General features: G+C 58.9%; 1 protein-coding gene across 2 annotated transcripts in view; it reads right to left on the reverse strand.

The window, feature by feature from the left end:
• Positions 1 to 241: 241 nt before the first annotated feature.
• Positions 242 to 20,335, reverse strand: part of LMOD1 (leiomodin 1) — a 32,902-nt gene continuing 12,808 nt past the window's right edge. The window contains exons 2-3 of one of the 2 annotated variants that reach the window (XM_067729900.1): positions 1,579 to 3,042; positions 242 to 980 (exon numbers count right to left, since the gene is read on the reverse strand). In XM_067729900.1, coding sequence (XP_067586001.1) covers positions 954 to 980; positions 1,579 to 3,042 — 1,491 coding nt within the window. In that variant the 3' untranslated portion in view covers positions 242 to 953. Of the gene's footprint in view, positions 3,043 to 20,335 lie in introns of both variants that reach the window. The other variant, XM_067729899.1, reaches the window with a different exon arrangement.

The following is a 20,335-nucleotide window of genomic DNA, read 5'->3' on the forward strand; positions in this document are numbered from 1 at the left end:
CTGCGCTGCCCTCTGCCTGCCACCCCGACGGCGGCTCTGCCCAATGACCCCAGGGCCTGGACGGCGGGTCAGCGGGAGCCCGCCCCCCGAGTCTTTCCCTCATGCTCTGCTTTCTGTGGATGGGAGCTTGTGTGTGGCAACCTGGGGAGGCATGGCAGGGAACCTGAGTTTCTGGAGCCCTCCAGGGAGCCCAGGTGAGTATCGGGACCCTCGGGACAGCACAGAGGTGAGCACAGCCAAGCACAGCTAAAGGCTCGTATATATTATCAAAATCTTATGGAAAAACAGATACACAGCTATTTATACAGCAGCAGGTGGGTGTGAGGCAATGTCTGCTTTGGCATCAAACCTTCAGGCCCAGCTGCTGTCTGTCCTCTCCCCATGTCTGGAGCCCACTGCCCCCAGGCTCGCGGCCCCTGCCGTGTCCTCTGATTAGCTGGGAGGGGCTTGGGGGTGTCCTCAGCCCCTCCTCCCTCTTCCCTGGGCCCTTGGCCCTCCAGTCTTCCAGGCTTGCCCCACACAGAGAGCCAGCAGCCCAGCGGCCTTGCCCCAAGGGCTCCTCAGAGGCCTGAATCCTGGCCCTAGCGGGGCAGTGGGGCCGGGCGGGTCACGTGGTCCCTGGGCGACATCGTTCCTGGATCCTAGGACTTTGGCAGCTTGCCAGCCGCATGGGCCCCAGGCGTGCCGTCTTCTCAGTCACGTGCTGAAAGGACTCTTCTTGTCCAGAAACCTCAGCTCCAGGTATGAGACATTTGTGGAGAGCCTCAGAGACAAGAAAAGGAAAGCAAGGAGAGAAGGCACCCTTCCCGGAGCTGGCCCAGGCCTCCAGCTCTCCCACGGCAGGGCAGGGACGTCCAGGGCAGGTCAGCCGGCGTGGCGGGCGGGGTCTGTGCGGCCCTGGGAAGCGGGGCCTGGGCAGGCGTGGCGTTGCGGATGGCGCCTGCAGCCCGGTCCTACTGCAGCAGCTTGGGCACCTCCACCTGTCCGGGCAGAGCAGAGCCGGTTTAGAGGAGGGAACCCAGCGGGGGCCTCTGGAATCCCTCTCACTTCCTTTCCTGCTGGGCTCACAAAGAGATGAAGTGTGGACAGAGGGAGCCCTTCCCCTTTTCTGTGAAAACCGGATGTCATCGAATGACCCTGGAGTTACAGTCGAGGTTGTGCAGTGTCTCAGGAGTGACCGTGTAGGGGTGGGGACAGCCGGGCAGAGGACCGAGACGCTACCACCCAGGGAGGCCGAGCCTTGAGAAGCAGGGTCTCCAGGGACGGAGTGCTTCCCAAAGACCTTTGGGATAAACTGACCTGTAGGACTTGGCTGGTCCTGAGAGGGAATTAGGAAAACAAAGACCATTTGGGTTTGGGGAATGGGGGGAGGGAGGAAGGGTCTGAAGCTTCTTCTCCATTTCTGGGAGAAACGGGTTTCACTGCTGGGTGAGGGGCTAAAGGGGGCCACCCCAGAGGAAGGCCAGACTCCGTCGCGGGCAAGGCGGGGCGGCCAGCCTGGGGCAGAGGGCGGTGGGATGAGCCAGCCCCCTCCCGGCCCCGCGCTGCTTGGCGCGGCGGCTGAGCGCACCCACTCACCTTCTTGAGCTGCTTCAGGTTGCTAGAGCGGATGGCGGCCAGCAGCTGGTCCCGGGAGTTCTTCTCCTGGGCGGGGAGGACCTTGTCGCCCATCTTCCGCTGGGTGGCCGGCGAGAGCGAGTTCTTCAGGTTCTCCATGAGGAGCGGCGGGGCCAGGGGCGGCGGCGGGGGCGGGGGCGCGGCCGGGGCGCCCCCTTTCCCCGGGGAGGTCCTGGGAGCGGCCCTGGGGGACGACTGCGGGGAGGGCCTGGGGGAGCCCCGGGTGGGGGCCCCGGCGCGGGGCACCTCCAGCAGCGCCTCGGCCCCGCGGGCCTCCCGCTCCTGCCGGCGCTCCTGCAGCCGCTTCTGCCGCTGCCGGTCCATGTTGCGGCTGAGCAGGCTGGTGACGGTCATGCGGGGCCCGGCCAGCTCGAAGTGGTAGCCCAGCTTGAGCAGCGTGGTGTTCTCCTTGAGCAGCTTGGCCATCTCCATCTCGGTCTTGCCGCCGCAGATGTGGCGCTGATTGTGGAAGCGGAGCTCGGTCAGCGAGCTGTTCTGCAGGAGGGCCCGGAAGATGGCCAGGATGCCCTTGCCGGTGATGCGGTTGGAGTCCAGGTTCAGGCTGGTGATGGTCTTGTTGGCCTTCAGCATGATGGCGATGGCGAACGCCACGTGGTCGTCCGCCCGCGTGTTGGCCAAGGCGAAGACCTTGACGGCCGTGTTGAACTCCAGCGCCTCGGCGAAGCGCACCAGGATCTCGGTGGTGATGCAGTCCGAGTTGTTCACGTTGAGCTCGGTCACCTCCGGGTCGTTGCTCTTCACCCGCTCCAGGGGCTCGTCAAAGACGCTGGGGGCCGCCTCCTCCTCAGCCTGGGCGGGCCCGTCGGCGGGCTCGGTGCGGTCTCCAGGGGCTGATCTCTCTGGCGCCGGGCTCTTGGGCTCTTCGCGGGGGGCCTCTGCACGGCGGGGCTCCTCTTTTCTGGCCTTCTCGTCCTCCGGCCTGGCACCCCTGTCCCTGCTCCCTCTCTCCACCTCCTGGCCCTCCTTCCAGGCGTCCGTGTCCTTCCTCTGCCCCTTCACCTTCTCGGTCCCCTCTCTCTGGCTTGCTTCCTTCTTCTCCTCTACCTTCTTCCCCTCTCCCTTCTTCCCCTTGTCTCCGCTCGCACTGCCCTGCTTCTCCTCGTCCTTCCTGGGGGCTGCCGTCCCCTCCTGCGCCCGCCCCTCCTTCCCGGCCTCCTTCTTGTCCACCGCGGCCCTGACCCGGCCCTTCTCGAGGCCCCTGATGAGCTTCTCCTCCTTGGGCCTCTCTGAGCCTTTGCTTTCAGCTTCGTCCTTGTCTCTTGAGACGCTTTTCTTCAAACCGCCCCTCTTTGGCTCCTTCCCCAGGTCTGAGTCCCGTCTGGGGCCCAGGGGCTTTTTGCTGGCATCTCTGCCCCTTTCCTCTCCCTTCTTGGCATCTGTCTTGGTCTCCACTTGCTTGTCCTCCTAAGAATTCAGGAAAGAAAAATAAACATGAAGAGCTGGCTACGGAGGCAGAGGAATGAGCCTGGGGACAGCGTGGGGTCACGTATGGAGCCGCCTGGAGCCCCCGGACAGCCTCCGTTGAGGCCGCCATGCGGGGGCCTGGGGTCACAGCTGACATCGGACTCACAGAACGTCAGGGTCGTGAGGCCCCGAAGGGAATTCCTGGGCAGCTGTGGCCCTTCCTCCCCAGAGGCTCTCAGACCCTGAAGCGCCCCCCTCTGTCGTGGGTGACCGGGAAGGTGGACCCTGCTGAGCCTCGCTGGACCATCCCTAGAACTGGTCGTGTCTTTGTTTAAAATTTTAGATTTTTGTCCATATTGCGTTCTTCGTGTTAAATTTGATTTTTTACAGTATTCGTTACAACATTAGTTGTCTTGATCTCTGGGCTGCTGGGCTCCCCTTGCTTCCTGTGCTCCGGGCGGGAGCCTCAGGGCCTTGCCCTGGCTCCCAGCAGTAGGTCAGTGATTCTCAGATCCTGGGGTTTTTACCGCCGAGACCTTTTCAGAGGAAACAAAGGTTGGAGGGACCCACAAAGGACTGCTTGTGTTTTATTTCATCAGTTAGGAGTATTTGTAAATTCTGTCTACCATCCTCATCTCGTCGAAATAAGGAGTCAACAATAACGAAGGAAGGTAGACGTAACAGAATAAAGGACATACCTTTGCATCAAATATACGTGGCTTTTTGAAAAGTCCACATGAATTCCCTTATTTTTTAGTAAGCACTTTGCTCAGGCCCAGCCCTCTCTGTGAGGAGCCTGGGACCCGCCAGGTCAGCTGGCCTCGGGAGAGCTGGACCCACGCTGCAGCGGCGGGGGCCGTGGCGAGCATGCTGCGTTGAGCTAGAGGCTGGAGCGTGAATCCCGCACCTTATTCTGAGAGCCACGGGAGCAGCTGAATCGCCTAAGATGAGATATTAGATTTAACCCTGTCCAACTGTGACAGACCCCAGGGCAGCCGGGCCCCCGGGGACGCCCCGACGTCCTTCTGAAGGTTCTTAAAAGGAGGAGGCTGTGGCCCGAGTGGTGGGAGGTGTTCTGTCTCTCAGGAGCCAGGTGGCTGTGGGGACAGAAGCCCACTCGGCCCACGTGGCCCTTCCTCACGTGTGTCCCGGAGGGAGTGGGGTGCCGGTTGGCCCTATGGAAACAGCGTGCACCTGGACCACAAACACGTGCCCTCGGGGACCAGCCCCAGGGCTCATTTAGCTCCGCTGCCAGAATGCCATGAGGCAGCCACGGGGCACGGGGCCTGGTGAGCCAGGGCCTTGCAAGACACCACTTCCCCCTCCTGCCTCGCAGGCCCAGCTCGGGGCTCGTGGGGCACAGAGCCCTCTCCCACTCACTCCAGCTCCCAGAACCGGGGTGACCCTTCAGAGCACCTTCCAGGGCTGGGCCAGGAGGGGTGGCGACCGTGCCTTGATTCGAAAGGGAGAGAGGAACTTGCAGATACGAGGCCAGCGAGGGGCCCGGTGGCTCAGCCCTTTTAGGACGTTTGTAAGAACCCACCCACCGTCTGGCCAGGGAGCCCCCCTCCCCCCGGGTTCAGAGTGGTTCCATCACAGATGCCGTCCCCTCAAGGAGCTGCGGGGGAGCTGGGGCCGTGGCCCATCCCCCAGACGGAGGTCAGGCGCCCGGCCGTGCCCACGGCATACGGTCCCGCTGCCCTCTGCAGAGCTCCCATGCCGCTCGCAGGCCTGGCTTGGAGGGAAACTGGGGATCCAGAGGGATGATAGCTTAGCCAGCTTCAGCCAGCGTTCGCGAGAACCCGACTTCAGACCTGTCTCACTGGCGCCCCCGTGGGGCGGGGGGGGGATGGGCAAAGGCACCACCCCCTGCTGCCCGCAGAACCTGCACGGCCCGCACCCAGCCTCTCAGGACTGTTTTCCAACATCCTAGCCCTCTCTCTGCCCCCGCGTTGTCTTCACCGGGATTCTCCCCCGACCTCACGCGCTCCCCGCACCGGCTCCTAGTGGGCTGGGATGGGCCACGTGTCTGCTCTACAGGGGGGGCGCCATCCCTTTAAAAAGAACCTAATGAAAAACAGGCCGGGGGTGGGGGCGTGCGGGGTGGCGCTGAGTAATCATCGTTGCCTCCAAATAGCCAGGAATGAGTGGGGCTGGGGCCGAGAGCTCAGACGTTGCCTTAAAAGGAGAAGCAGCCCAGCGTCGTCCCAGGGCCGGGCTTCCGCGGAGCCGAGCTTCTCGGCACAGAGCACGCTGCCTCCTTGCTTGCGTGACGCGGACGCCAGGCCGACTTCTGCTGCTGGAACTGGGGCTGCATCCTGGTGACCTCTGGGGGTGACTCTGTGTTCCTGTCTCTAGGCCCCTCGACGAAGAGGGTTTAGGTCGAGTTGAACTAGGGACCTCCATGGAGCAAAGGTCTGAGGCCTCTGGATGAGACTAAGCAGAGTTACCCTCTTCCTTTGGGAAAAGCTTTCGGGTCAGGGGCGCCCACAGGCGTGGTTAGGGACTTCCTCGTGGACGCAGGGGAGTGGAAAGGGTGACCTTGGAAAATCTCTAAGGACCTGTGACAGTGGCAGGGACCTGCCGTGAGTCCAGGGTCAGGGTCAGGGGAGGAAGCAGCTCCTGGCCCCCAGCTCCTCCAGGCCTTTTGGCCTCATGACTTTGCTCTGTACCTTCACGTGGTCAGGACCCAGTGACGCGTCTTTGGCGGGTGTGGACGGCAGGATGCAGTGTCTTTCCCCACCTTGGGCCTTGCACCACTTCCCCGGGAAGTCTCGTCTGATTGGACGGGGGAGAGCATTTCCCACTTCCACTGCCAAAGCAGGAGAGGAAAGGAAGTGCGTGCCTGTCAGGAAATCCCTGAAAATGAGGACCCCCTCCCCGCCTGGTGTGCTGCACTGAGCCCCCGGCCCAGCGGTGCCCTGCGAGCTCACGCTGACTGCCACCGGGTCCCCTCTGTCCTTCCTGTGACCCATCACCTGAGGAAGAGTAATCCTGGCCCAAGGCATCTGCAAGGAGGGGTCGCAGGCCCCCAGAGGGCAGGTGGAGCCTGGGAAACGCCTCAGAAGGGGAGGGAGTGCAGAGCAGACCCGCTAGCCTGGAGGGGGCGGAGCCGAGGGGCGGAGCCAAGGGGCAGGGGTGTGGCCACCGCCTGGAGTTTAGGTGCATTTGCTCCTTCCCCAGGGCGAGGGCAGGGTGATGCCCACCCAGATGGTTCTGTGTCCCCAGGGCTGCGTGGCGAGGCCCCTGAAGGTCTGTGTCCGGTGCATCCGGGCTGCGGGCAGGGACGCGCTGCCAGAACTCTCTCCCCAGACTTCACTGCAGTTCTGGGGGCGCTGACAGCCTCAAGGGTGTGGAGCGGAGCCCCTTAGAAGACAGCATTTCCCCTGGGCCTTGGCCGGGGCTGCTTCTTATTCCTCCCTGGTCAAGGTTCCATTTCCCGGGACAGCATCAGGGGGCGTGTCCTGCTCCCGTGCTCAGAGCGCCCCCCCAAACACCTCTCCTTCCTGTCCTGCACCTGCACTCCCCACCAGCCCCTCCGTGTCTCACAGCCCAGCTCGCATCCCCTGCTTCTCCCCTGAAGCCGGCTGGCCGAGGGCTGGGGCCCTGGCCCCCACTCTCTCCAGGCACCTGGTGACCTCTGATGTCAGGCACAGCAGCTGTCAGGGCCGTCTGTCTACAAGGGAGGGCAGGGAGGAGACGGCCATGGGCTGGGGGCGCCCGAAGGTGCCCTGGGAGGGCAGCTCCCTTACAGGGCTGGCGGGCGTGAGGGCAGCACAGGGGCAGGGCCAGGGTTCACGGGGGCCTGGAGAGCTCACTCCCTCCAGCCTCCTGCTGCACGGAGGGCCAGCTCTCTCACTGTTTTCCACCAAGAAGAAAGAGTCTAGATTCTCCCAACAAGAAGTTTCAGCAGAGGCCATTGCCTTTGGGGGGAAGTGGTATTCCTGGGGCTGGCAGTCCTGGGAGGGACGGCGGCGCCCGTTTCCCTTGGTGGTTCGCGGGCAGGAGCCCCTACTGAGGCTTAGGCCAGCTCACTGGACTGAGCTGCAGGTCTGTAACAACTGATCATCCCCTAGAAGGCCACCGGTTCCCTCCAGGGCTGCCGGGGAAATTCTGCCTATAGTTGCACGGGCATTCATTGGCTTGGCAGGCAGCTTGCAGGAAACTGAGACCCAGAGGGTGGCTTGGAGCTGGGGGAGGGGGAGGGGGCACCGAAGGAGGGGGCATAGGACTTTGACACCCCTTGGTTAACATTCCCGGAAACATACTTTTTGGGATGTTCAGGGCTCATACAGACACTCAGCTCCTGCCCATAACTGGTGTCTGGTTAGTCCCCTGAGAACGGGGGCTGGGAGTGGAATTCCCATTGCTGGGCTGGGGTCTGGGCCCCTCACTGTGAGGGCAGCACCGTGGCTTCTCGCACTCTCTGAGGCCCAGGACGCTGCTCCCAGCTCTGCAGCTCCCAACACAAGGCCTGCAAGTGGGCAGTGCCTGTCGGGACGATGGCCATGCCAGGCGAGGACACGCTCAGGGCCCTCCGTGCTCCCAGTCTGGAGCCGCATGGGTGGATAGGGTTAGCGCCAGTCCGCACCCGCGAACACAACAAGCTGTGCTGGAGGCTGTGCCCCTCGACTCCCAAAAGAAAGCCTCCTGCCTGCTCAGGACGCCCGGGGACGTGTGTGCCTGGTGGGCCCTGAGCCCAGGGGCCAAGGTCAAGAGCTTAAGAGGAGCCACCCCTGACACCCAGGCTCCAGCCCATCCTGGGGACCGCACACCAGGGACGGCGAGGCACCCACTGTCCCGCCCAGTGAGGAAACCGGCCATTTCCCAGCTTTGGCCGCGTCTGGTGCGGGCACCGCGGCCCCCGCCCCTCCCGGAACGCTCACCCCAGTGCGATGCTCTGCAGGGCTGTCATCGTCCCCATTTCACACAGGAAGAAACTGAAACCCAAGGCCGCACAGCTACCCCGGAGGAGGCCGGGCCTCCAGCTCTGGGGTCTGAACCGTTTCCTCCACAGCCCACCGTCCTGGGTTTCACTGAAACGCTGTGCTGAGGGCTTGCCTTGAGCCGTCCCTCCCGTTACTCCTGACCGTCTGTCCATCCATCCATCCATCCAAGCAGGCAGAGGGAGCTGAGCTCCGGGCTTAGCAGGAGGAAGCTTGGGGATGTGGGGGTGAGGGCCTCACCCGCGATGACCTTCCCTGGTGTCTCACGGGCTGCCTTTCGCTGTCCCTACACGCCTTTATCACGTCGTCAGAGTATCTTGGAAACAAACACGGAAAACCCACCGCCGCTGGACAGCGTGTGGAAGGGGAGCACGTGGGCCGGGGGCCAGTGCTAACGTTTTCCTGGCTCTGCGGACGGCGTATCGGGGGAAGTGAGAGGCTGGAGGCCAAGCTCAGATCTCCTGGGCTCTTCACTGCCCTTCCTGCCATCCGAGGAGTGGGTGCCACCGCCGCCAGGAGCTCCTGGCAAGGCACCTGGAGCACACCTGACGTTCGTCCCCTGGGTGCCCGGTCGTTGGCACACACAGAGGGACAGCTCTGCACCGGGCTGGGGGAGGATGCAGGTGACCCCGCGTCCCCTGGAAAGGCTTGGCCCCTGGGGTGCAGAGAGGGCAGGCCGGGAATCCCCCAGGAGCCCGGAACTGGGGTGGGACGGGCAGCCAGCATTCCCTGGTTCCCCTGGATTTCACGTCCAGGCTGGCAGGAGGGGCCCCGTGGCCTCTGCTAAGGTAGGCTGGTGGGGAAACAGCCTCGTGGGAAAGAAGGTCAAAAAAAGGAAGGCTCCCACCTGCTCAGGGCACGCGGGGACGTGTGCGCCTGGGGGCCACTGCTTATTAGATGCTGAAGGAGTCAGCGTCTGCAACCCCGGGCCTCTCCTTCCCCATGTTGCTTTTCCCACATTACTTGGCACTGACACTGAAATTCAGAGGGCCTGTGTGCTTGGCAAGGGCCAGAAATGAAATAGACGGAGGCTTGGAAGTCAGTCCTGAGGACCCTGACCTGTCTTCCCGCCGGGCCCCAGCCCTGCAGCCCAGGACCGCTTAGGCAGACCGCTGAGCCGGGTCAGACCGGCGGGGCAGTGTGAGGCCCGGGCTGCTGGGGGAGGATGCAGGTGACCCCGTGTCCCCTGGAAAGACGGCCCAGGTTCTGCCTCCCAGCAGGGCCAGCGGGGGCCACTTCTACGTTCCCCACAGCCTCTCCTGAGGAAGCCAAGCCCCAGCCAGGGCCCAGAGGCCCTCGAGGAGTCTGCTTAGGCTCCCAGCCTCGAGGATGTCCGGAGCTGGGGAGGGAGGTGGGAGCTGAGAGGCAGCAAGACCAGCCGGCCAGCACCAGAGCCTGCCCCCCAGGATGGCCCTTGAAGGAAGGCGGTAAACAGGGAGGCGGCCCTGGGGACCAAGGTGGGAGGCTCAGGGCGGGGGCCCCTGGCAGCCACTTTATTCCACTTATATGGCGTTACCCTCCACCTCTACCGCTTTATCCCAAAGGACGGAGCAGCTGGGAGAGGCTGCGTTTGCTTCTCCAAACCAGAGACCGGTTACCTTCAGGCCGAGACCTGACCCCCAAGACTGGCACCCATGGGCTAGTTTCCGGCTGCTTCCCCAGCGGCTTCCCTCTGGGCCACCACCTGGAACGTGGTCCTTCAGGACAAGGCTGGACCCCCCCACTGACTACTCAGTTCTTACCCCGATCACCGCGGATGCTCTTGTTGCTGAGGAAGGTGCGTGGGTGAGAGTGAGATGAGGTCCTGCTAATGGAGGGATCACCTGCTGGACAGGGACCCTCGAAAAGCTCGAATTCAGAATTTCTTCCTTTTAAGGCTAACATCCCATTATATGTGCAGACCACATCTCGTCTGTGCACTCATCCTCGGATGGACCCTTGGGTTGCTTCCGCCTTTTGGCTGCGTGAATCAGCTGCTAAGCGTGGCTGGGCAGGGGTGTGTCTTGAGTTCCCGCTTTCAATCCTTTTTTTAAAAAATCCTTTTCACATACTTCATTATTTACTTATTTTAAAAAATAGTCCTCAAGTTTTAGGTTGTGCATTTTCTTTCTTTTAAATTAATTATTTACTTATTTATTTATTTGGCTGTGTCGGGTCTTAGTTGCGGCACGCGGGATTTTTGGTTGCGTCGCGTGTTGTGGCGCACAGACTTCTAATTGTGACCTACGGGTTCTAGAGCGCGGGCTCATTAGCTGCAGGGTGTGGGCTTAGCTGCCCCGCGGCATGTGGGATCTTAGTTACCCGACCAGGGATCGAACCTGCGTCCCCTGCATGGGAAGGCACAGCCTTAAGCACTGGACTGCCAGGGAAGTCCCCTTGCTTTCAATCCTTTTGGGTCTGTACCCAGAAACAGGATCCCTGGAGCGAAACCCAGGTTCTGGCTTCTCTACACCAGCTGCCTGGACTGCTTCACCACCCAACCCTCCTTGTACCGAGTGTGTCAATCACATCCTTACAAAATCCTCAACCGTGGTCACAGCCACCATGCAAGCCCCGGCCTGACTCTCGCCCACTGCGTGTCTGTGCTGCTCCGCACCAAGGCTGCTAGACACACCACCTCCTGAGCCCCAGCTCTGACGACAGAATGCCCGGGTCCAGCCTTTGCTTTCACGTGAACTTGGGGACCACAGTCCTTCCCGGGCTGTCCAGCGGCTTCAACAAAGTTGCATGGAGCTCTAACAGTGCCCAGCGCACAGGAGCTCCCGGCAAAGTCAGGCGTCCTCATTGAGCGCATGTGCCAGTCTGCAGCCCCTCCTGCTCTCCTTGCCCCTGACCCGCCCCACCCCCAGTCTCAGCAGACCGCTTCCTCCACGAACGTCCCCGGAATAAACAGAAACCAACTGCGGGAATCCTCCCTCCTCCTGTCCAGGGCTCCCCTGCCTGGGGCTCTGGCTCCCAGCCCCACGCCCTGCACCTCCGCCTCCCAGAACCCTAACCTCTTCCCCTTCCCTGGCCCCCTCCCATCGCCTTGTAAAAGTGCTCACACCTCTCCCAGCACCAGGACGACCAGATCCTGCCTCAAGCCCACCGCCCCGCCCAGGTGCCCTCTGTCTCTATCCTTTTACCCCAGGCTCCCCCAAAGAGTTCTTTTTAAATCCCTGTTCATCTCTGGATCCAACACAGTTTCGCCTCAACCCCCAACATTCCATGGAAATGTCTCACCCAGATCATCGCTGACCTTGTTGCTAAATTGGATTTAGGTCTTTTATTCCTTATCTTGCTTAGTTGCTTGGAAAACATGTGACACTGTGGACCAGCCCTCCCCTCCCCCCTCGAGCCACCTCCTGGCCCTCTGGCAGCTCCTTCTCAGTCCCCAGGCCGTCCTCCTCTGCCTGCCCCTTAAACGTTGGTCTTTTCAAGGTTTTCCTTGAAGCCTCCTTCATTTGCTCTTTTAGACTCTCCCTGGGTCACCTCGTCCACTCTGATGGCATCAGTTGGGTTCTATGTCCTGGTGTCTCTTGAAGCTGTACTTCCGGGCCAGAACCCCCTACGGAGGTTCGGACCCTAGTAACCAACTGTCTAATGAACATCTCAGCTTACGAGCCCCAATGCACCCCCAAAACTCCACTTCTCTCCCCGCCACCACACCTGCTCCATCTTGGTGGGTGGGTCCCCAAATCCATCCTGATGAGAAGGGGTGGTGTAGCATGTGGGGGGCGGCGTGGACCCCTCTGCCTCACTCATCCCTGCTCCCCTTCCCAAGAGATTCATCCTCCACACTACCTTCTCCATCCTCACCAGTGCTCCTCTGGCCCAGGCCCTGTCACCTCTCACCTGGGTCACTGCAGACCTTCTCACTGGCCTCCTCTCTGCCGGGACACTCTTCCCACCGCAGCATCGGGACCTTTCTGGAGTACAGATCTGCCAACTCACTCCCTTCCCTGAAACCTTCTGGTGGCTCCCCAGTCCCCCAGGGTAAGCCTTGACTCCCAAGACCTCACCCCAACTTGCATTCCTTCCCACCAGCCCCACCTTTGCCTTCGCCTTCGAGGGACCCAGACTGCGGGCTTTTGCGATGATGTTCTCACTGCTTGGAAAGCTTTTCCTCCTTTTTCCTGGTAAATTCTTACCCTAATTTTGAACTTTGAGGGATCTTAGCTTAGATCTTTAAATCAGCTGGGATTTATTTTGGAGTATGTTAGGAGGTAGCAATCTAACTTTTCCCCCAAACTAATGTCTGAGTTATCTAATGTCTGGATTACTTTTATGATAAGAAAAAAAAAAGTTGTTGCAGAAAAAGAAAAGGAAAGAAAATTGTCTTTAGATATTTCAGGTTCATAGCAAAAAAAAGGAAAAAGAAAAACAAAACAAAAAACCAAAGCCCCTCAGGTCAGCAGCAGCTAGGAGGGACGGATAGGGACAGAGATGGGCGTTGATTCCCCATCACGCAGCCCAGCGGCGCTGTGCCAGGACCCACCACGGAGCCTGACCCTTGCCCGGCCTCGTTCCAGCAACTATGAGGTCAGCGCAGTGATAAATATGAGGGCTGCTCAGAGGGCAGGGGGGCTCAGGCGCTGCCTCCCACCCAGTGTAAACAGTTCATCTTTACCTCCTGGGATGGGGGTGCTTTGTGAACCAGGGACACGGGGCACTTTCTGCTGGCGTCCAGCGCGAGGCCAGGCCGCCTCTGTGTCCGCTTTGCCCTGTGCGTGGAGGGAAGGAGGCCAGCGTCTTCTGGGAAGCAGGTGATGTGGAGACTCGGTGGTCCAGCCCCTGCACCGAACACCTCACCAAACTCTGCCCCTTGGCAGCCTGAGGTCCTCGAGGGCAAAGACTTCGTGTGAAAGAGACGTGAAGTGCTGACCAGGGGAAGGACACCTGCCGGCGGGGACAGGGGAGACTCTGGGGCCCTTGCCCCCTCCTACGAGCTCCAAAAGCCACCCAAAGAAGGGAGGGGTCTGTCTGCGGTCACCGGCATTTCCCTGCGGGGAAGGGGGCGCCAGGTCAGGGGTGGGTCGCGGCTGCACTGGGCCTGCCCTGGCCAGACCCCCGCGGGCGGTGTGAGGCTGGAAGGAAACACCTCCAGGGCAGAAGGAAGGGTGTCTGGTGGATCTCCTCTGCCCCGAAGGCTCAGCGGCAGTGTCTCTGTGGGCCTCAGGGACCTGTCTCTGGCCGCTGGGTCTGGTGACTCAGGGTAGGAAGCTTATAGCAAACCCCATTTTTGGAGAAACTGGGAAAGCACACGGCAGAAACAAACAAGTCGCTTTGGCCCTCTGCTGTCCGCCGGGCTCGGCTGCCCTGAGCGCCTGCAATTCGTCCCAGGCAGACGCAAGCCAGTGAGTCTGGAGAAGGCTGTAAAGGGCCGCTTAGATGTGAGCGTTTGCCTCCTGTCCCTCCTGCCACCCCTGGGACCTCAGTGGGACCCAGGGAGTGAGCTGAGCAGTTTAATAATTTTTAAGTAGCTTGTCTCAATTGTAGTGCTTATAATTATTATAAGCGATCGTTTCCTTCAATTTTGACATTGCTTTGTCCCAGTTATCTAGGGTTCATATTCCACCTTTCTGTGGCAACTCAATTTTACATAGTATTTTGAAAGGTAATTGTAACGTCCCTGGGTCCCACTGAGGTCCCGGGGTGGCAGGAGGGACACGCCGTCCTCTTGCCCAGCTGTGAGAGGGGGCCTGGCTCTCCCACAGCTCCTCCCGCCTGTTCTGGACGGAGGCCTGGACTCTGCTCTGCCCCAGGCCCCGAGCTCGGCTCCAGGCTTCGAGTCACCATCTTGAAAGGCTTAATTCCTGGACGAGGGGCCTCACACTTCAGTTCTGCTCTGGGTCCTGAGGAATCTGGAGCCAGTGTGGGGCCGAATAGGGAAAGAGGAGGGAGGAGGCAGCAGCAGGCGCCACGTCCCCGGAGCGGACCTGGGATGGCAGCCCCACCTCCCTGCTCCCTCACCTGCCTTCCTGACACCTCAGCACCCTCGGCACCACTGTGCTGGGGCCAAGCTGGTCCCCTGCCCGCCTCACTGCCCTCTCCAAGCCACCTGCACCTGCAGCCGGGGCCATCTCTCAGAAATGTCACCTGGTCAGTGGGGCCGGGCTTTTGGGATGAGCCCCAGACCCCTGAGCAGGCCCACAGGTCCTCGTGACGTGGCCGCTGCCCGCGGCTGTGCCCTGCCCCCTCCTGCCTGCACTCCGGTCACCGTGCAGGACACACGGCCTGGCTGCCTTCGAGGTGCTGTTCATGCCGCCCAGTGTTCTGTCCCCCCCCCCCCGCCTGCCTGACTGTCCTCCTCCCCCCAACTTCTCCTCCTCTGCCTCATTCTTCTTTTTTTTTAATTAAAAAAATTTTTTTAATATTTATTTTTATTTACTTGGCTGCATCAGGTCTCAGTGGCGACACTCGGGATCTTTGTTGCGGCACACGGCCTCTTTGGTTGCGGCACGCGGGCTCAGTAGTTGCGGCACGTGGGATCTTAGTTCCCTGACCAGGGATGGAACCCGCGTCCCCTGCATTGGAAGGTGGATTCTTAACCACTGGACCGCCAGGGAAGTCCCCTCCTCCTTCTTTTTAACTTTGTATTTGGGGAAACTTCAACGGTTCATAAAACTAGAGCATAATGACCTCCTGGCAGCTCAGTCATCACTGTCTGCCCCCCTGTGTTTCTCTCACCCTCACATTATTTCAGGGCAAATCCCAGGTATATCGCTTCATGCACAAACAAATCAGTGTGTATCTCTAAAAGATGGCAACTTTTGAGAAAGAGAGCTACGACACTGTTCTCTTACCTAAAAGGTTAATAATAGTTAATTCCTCGGAATGGACCATCAACATGCAGCCCAGGCCCTGGGCCGGGAGCCCCTCCCGGGTGGCTGCCCTGTAGCCCTCTCTGCGCTGTCCTGGGACTAGATGGTGAGCGGCTTGAGGGCAGGACCGGCCCTTTATTTCTGTCCCCGGCATCTGGCCTGGCCCAGTGCTTTGCATGTAACAAATGTTTGCTGGGATGGAATGAAATATTTCAACCCTACCTATGATGTCCCTACCACTTAGGTTCCAGGGACTGAGAGCTCAGTTCTTCCTGAGGAAGCCAAGCCTTTTTTTTTTTTTTTTTGAAGCTGACTCTATGGCAGGAAGCCCTCTGGCTCCACCCCCAGGGTCCCACGGAACAAGGTCCCCTCCACCTGTCATACTGAGCCCGTCATCCCAGTCTGACCAGAACTTTGTGGATCCTGGTTCCGCTGTTTCCAAGTTCGCACTCCCTCTGGGCCTCAGGTAATCCACAGGTCTGGTGGGTGTGCCTCCCAGACCCCCACGCCCGCAGGACAGGGCAGAACGGACGACAGCCCTGCTGGCCTCGGGGACTCCCCACGTTCCAGGCCCCCTGTGCCACCGTGAGGGGTCTCCCGATGCCTCTGGACGGACGGGACCACGGGGATGAGGGACTGCTGGCTCCAGTGCCACCTCCCCCGCTGCTGACTCTTCCTGCAGATTGTACCCCAGGAAAATGCCACACCCGAGCCTCCATCCCCCAGGCCTTGGGCACCTGCAGGTTGTTCTGGAAAGTTCCCTCTTTCATGATGCGGGGTCGTCACGACTCCCAGAGGCAGCTCCCTTCCCGCAGTCGAGGTCAGGGAGCTGCAAGGGAGCTGGGACCCCCTTGTAGTAGAGTGAAAAGGCTGGGTCTTCCCGTTTGAAACACACTGGTGGGGGAGGGTCAGAGCCGGGGACCAGCCTGAGCACTGAGCTGAGCCTTTAAGCCCCAGGACAGCTGGGAGGTGGGTCTAGTCCTTCCACTGCAGGGAGAGAAGTCGAGATCTAGCTGCGGGGGCGGGGGGACTTCCGTGGTGGCGCAGTGGGTAAGACTCCGCGCTCCCAGTGCAGGGGGCCCAGGTTCGATCCCCGGTCAGGGAACTAGATCCGACATGCTGCAACTAAGAGTTCACATGCCACAACTAAGGTGCCCGTGCGCTGCAACTAAGGAGGTGGCGGGCCGCAGCTAAGGAGCCCACGAGCCGCAACTAAGGAGCCCACGAGCCGCAGCTAAGGAGCCCGCCTGCTGCAACTAAGACCTGGTGCAACCAAATAAATAAATAAATATTAAAAAGAAAAAAGTCTAGTGGGGGGAGGCAGCGAAGAGGATGTCAAACCCTTACATCAGGGAGGGCAAGCCCCCCCCCCCAGTACAGGACCCTGTGTCTATGCAGTGGAGGCCGGGCCAGGAGGACATGGGACTGAAGCGTCATCCCAGGGGGCCTACTTCAGAGGGCTCAACTGGGACAGGAGACACGCAAGGACTCTCTCAGGGCGAGGGTCAAAACGGGCAAAGCACGGGACTTGTTGGGCACGGGGTGGAGGGGCTGAGACCAGAACCTTGCCCTGGGGCCAGATCACTCCAGACGCCAGAGTTCACGCATGGGCCTCACATGATGGGCAACGGAAACACACACTTTTAGGCAGGAAAGTGACGGACGGTCAGGTTGTATTTGGAGAGACAGCTCTGGCAGGACGTGATGGGACCCCAGACCGAGGCTGACAGCGCCCGCCTTGAGGTGAATTCTATGCTCGTTTCTGGGGGACAGTTCATAAGATTTGGTTAAGTGGGGAAAGCCCCCGGGACTTCAGCTCGGTTGACAGGAGAGATGGTGATGCTTTAAAACCATGGCGAGGAGGGTGGAGGGAAGGCGGGTGGGAAGTGGGGTGACGGCGGTTTGGGCCGGGATGACGGTTAAATGCCCAAGGAGCTGGCTTTAGTTAAGACCGACGGCTCAGGACAGAGACCTGCGCTTGAGACGCACATCTGGGAGTGGCAGGTGTGCAAGCAACAGTGAAACCACAAGAATAAATACGGCAGGTCTGGAGAAGGAGGGTTAGGAAGACGGAAGGGATTTGAGGAAATCGCCACATTATTTCATGAAATAAACCCGTGTCCTCTGAGGTTAGCAAGACCCCAGTGAGATATACACCTCACACCAACTAGGGTGGCTATGATTAAAAAAAAAAAATAAAAACGTCAGATAATAGCTGGTGTCAGCGAGGATGTGGAGAAACTGGAACTTTCATACACTGCTGGCGGGAATGTAAGATGGTGCAGCCGCCTTGCAAAAGCCTGGCGGTTCCTGAAACAGCTGAACACAGTTACCCTATGACCCAGCAGTTCCACCCCTAGGTCCTATATATACCCAAGGTAAATGAAAACGTGTCCACACAAAAACTTACACACGCATGTTCACCGCAGCATTATTCATAACGGGCAAAATGCGGAAACAACCCGGATACCCATCAGCTGCTGTGGTGTAACCATAAAAATTAATATTATTCAGCCATAACGCTAATGAAGTACCACGCTCCAACGGGGATGAACCTTGAAAGCACGATACGTAGAAGGAGCAGAGTCCAGAGGCCCCGTGCTGTACGGTTCCACGCACATGAGACGCCAGCACAGGCGCACCCAGAGAGACAGAAGGCAGATGAGCGGTCGCCAGCGTCTGGGGGGCGGGGGCGGGACCTGGGGAGGAGCTGCTCGTGGGTTTGGGGTGTATTTTGCGGCAGATGGAAACATCCTGGAATTAGATAGTAGGACTGGTGGCACAACTTTGTGAATTACTAAAAGAACCACTGAACTGCACACTTTAAAACGTTGAAGTTCATGGTACGTGAATTATATCTCAACGAAAAATGGGAAGATAATTAAAAGAGACCTTGCTCTTTATCACACAATGATGGGAGGTTATACTGAACAAAATCCTATTGTATGTACTGTGTTTATCTTCTCTTGCTTTAATTTCTAAAGGATAAAGATTCAATAAAGAACTGAAACCATAAAACGAACCTATGTGCCTGGGACCATCAATGGAACACCGTATTAGACCAGCCCCACCCAATGGAAACATCATGGGAGTTATACCAGCAATTTTAAATGGTCTAGTAGCCACGTTAATACAAAGGAAAAAGAAACAAGTGAAATGAATTTTAATAATGTGTTTGTTGAAGTTTCAGTGCCCTTGAATTAGAAGGGGCTGAGTCACTAACCCTGCAGATTGAATGTATCAGCACTGACTGAACTTGACCTTGAACCCATCACATCCTTCTGTTTCCCAGCATCCCAAGAATATGCTCACGTGTGCACGCACACATGCGCACACACACCCAACGCCACGTCAGACTTCCCTCTGTGAAGATATGCATTCGGGACACACGCAGGAAGGGTTGATGACATGATTTCCTAATAAATCCTGTGTTTTTTTAAATAAAAAATACATGTTTGGAGCCCATCTGAAAACGATTTCCACATGTGATCAATGTAAAATTACTAGTGAGCCAGTTCATTCTTCCCGATAGGTCTGGGGCGTCTGCGTGACTCACGCTGGGCTCCCGGCGGCCACACCTCCAGCTCGGCCAGCCCCACGTGGAGGGGTCCCCGTGCCGGATCCCGAGTGACTGCACTTCCCGTGTGGGCCGTTTGCTTCCCTCTGTTTATTCCCATTTGTGACGAGCAATAAATGCCCTAAATAGTAAGGGCTCCTGTGATCCACAAAGACCCTTAGTGACCCAGCGTCCCGGGAGGGGGCGAGTGGAGAGACCACGGCCTCCACCGCAGCGGCTGCAGGACCTGGGGTGGAGGGGGTGCGGGGTGGCGATTCCGGGCCCGCAGGCTGGGTGAGCGAGCCCTGGGTCTGCATCAGGGAGAAGCCATCCTGGGACCACCGACGGCAGGGTGGGCCGAGCCAGCTCCCGCCCCAGAGCGCAGAGGGCTTCCAGGCGTAGCACCTGCCCCAGGCGGGTGCACGGCAGGCATCCGCCACTCAAGGGGGTGCTCAGAAAGGAGGCTGAGAGACAGACTTTTTCTGTGAACATGAAGTCAGAAGGAGGTGTTCGAGAGCGTCCCTGGTCACCAGCTGGGTGACCTCCTCAGCCCCAGCTCCTTTGTCTGTCAAGCAGGTTAAAGCCTGTCTAGCCCTACACTGCAAGGCTGACAGGAGGGGAAATCAGACGGCGCCTGCGGGAACCCATAAGACCGGACAGGCCGGCAAGCGTGAGGTTCCCCTTTGGAGCCTGGACAGCTGGGGCTCGTGGGCGGATGTCCCAGGACGGCAGCTGAGAGCTCACCTGGGTCAGCTGAGCCGAGACACCCTTCCTCTGCTTTTCTGGGGGAGGGAACCGGTACCACGAGGACTTGGTACCTTGGGGTGCCTTTGGGGCAGGGCCTCGGAAGCAGGAGAATGGACCAATGCCCTCCCCTCCTTGACATCCTGCCCACACCTGAAATTTCCCAGGCTGGAGACTTGATTCTCTTTGTCAGTAGGAACAACTCTTTCCTCCCAAGTCCGAGGAAAGCCGGGCACGCCAGTTCTGCCACGGTGCACGCAGGTGACTGGTCCTGGGGGGGGCGGAGGGCTGCCCTGCTTGGCAGATGTACCAACATCAGGAATTTGAGCCTCAAGAAGGAGCAGGGGTGGCCTCGCGTGTCCCTGTCCCGGGATTAGCCATCGGGGAGTCTTTTCTCCCCTTCCCTAGTCGGTCTCGCCCATCTGGCGAGAGTCTCAGCTGCGAAGTGTGTCAGTGGCTCTGTTTATCATGGGGTTTGGCTTAGTCTCTCTGGGGACAGGCGCCAAAGGCCAGGGGAAGGAGCCTGCGTCTGCGGATCCACTTGGGGACTTGGAAAGTATATTTATTGGAAACCATGTAAGTGTCCAAATATAGGCAAATGGCTTAACCCAGCCATACGATGGACCATAATACCCTCTGAAAACGATGTTCAGGAAGAATTTTTAGTGACATGGGAAAATGACTACTGTAATATGATAAGCAAACAATAATAACGAGCAGGAATCAGAATGTATGTGAATATGTGTGTTTGTGCATAAAGGTATCTCAGCTACAAAAGGAAAAGTGTGTACGCACGCCTGCACTCAGGAAACGTGACCATGGCTGACACCTTTAGCTAATAAGACAAAGAATTACTGGTTATTTTCTCTATTTCCCCTATGTTTTGATATTGTCTATAATGAGCCTTATGACATTACAATTATAAATTATTGTTTGAAGAAACAGCACCTCCGTGCTCTGTGTACCACTGTCTCCTCCTGCCTTTAAGGCAAGGATTACAGGGACGGAGAGTAAAACAGAAAGTCTCTCTGACCCCCGACCTGAAGGAACCCTGACCATTGGGACACTGGCGTCTTCAGCATCTGGGTCATCAGTAGACACTTTCCTGGTGATTTGGAAATACATTCTTTCTAAATAATATACAGGGATAGGCACGCGGAAGACTCTGCCGTTGGAGTAGGGGAGGTGACCCATCGGGGGACACTTGGTACGAGGAAAATGGCTTGAAGTCAGCCCTTGTCAAA

Source organism: Pseudorca crassidens, chromosome 2, assembly GCF_039906515.1.
Source record: "Pseudorca crassidens isolate mPseCra1 chromosome 2, mPseCra1.hap1, whole genome shotgun sequence".
NCBI classification, from domain to species: Eukaryota; Metazoa; Chordata; class Mammalia; order Artiodactyla; family Delphinidae; genus Pseudorca; species Pseudorca crassidens.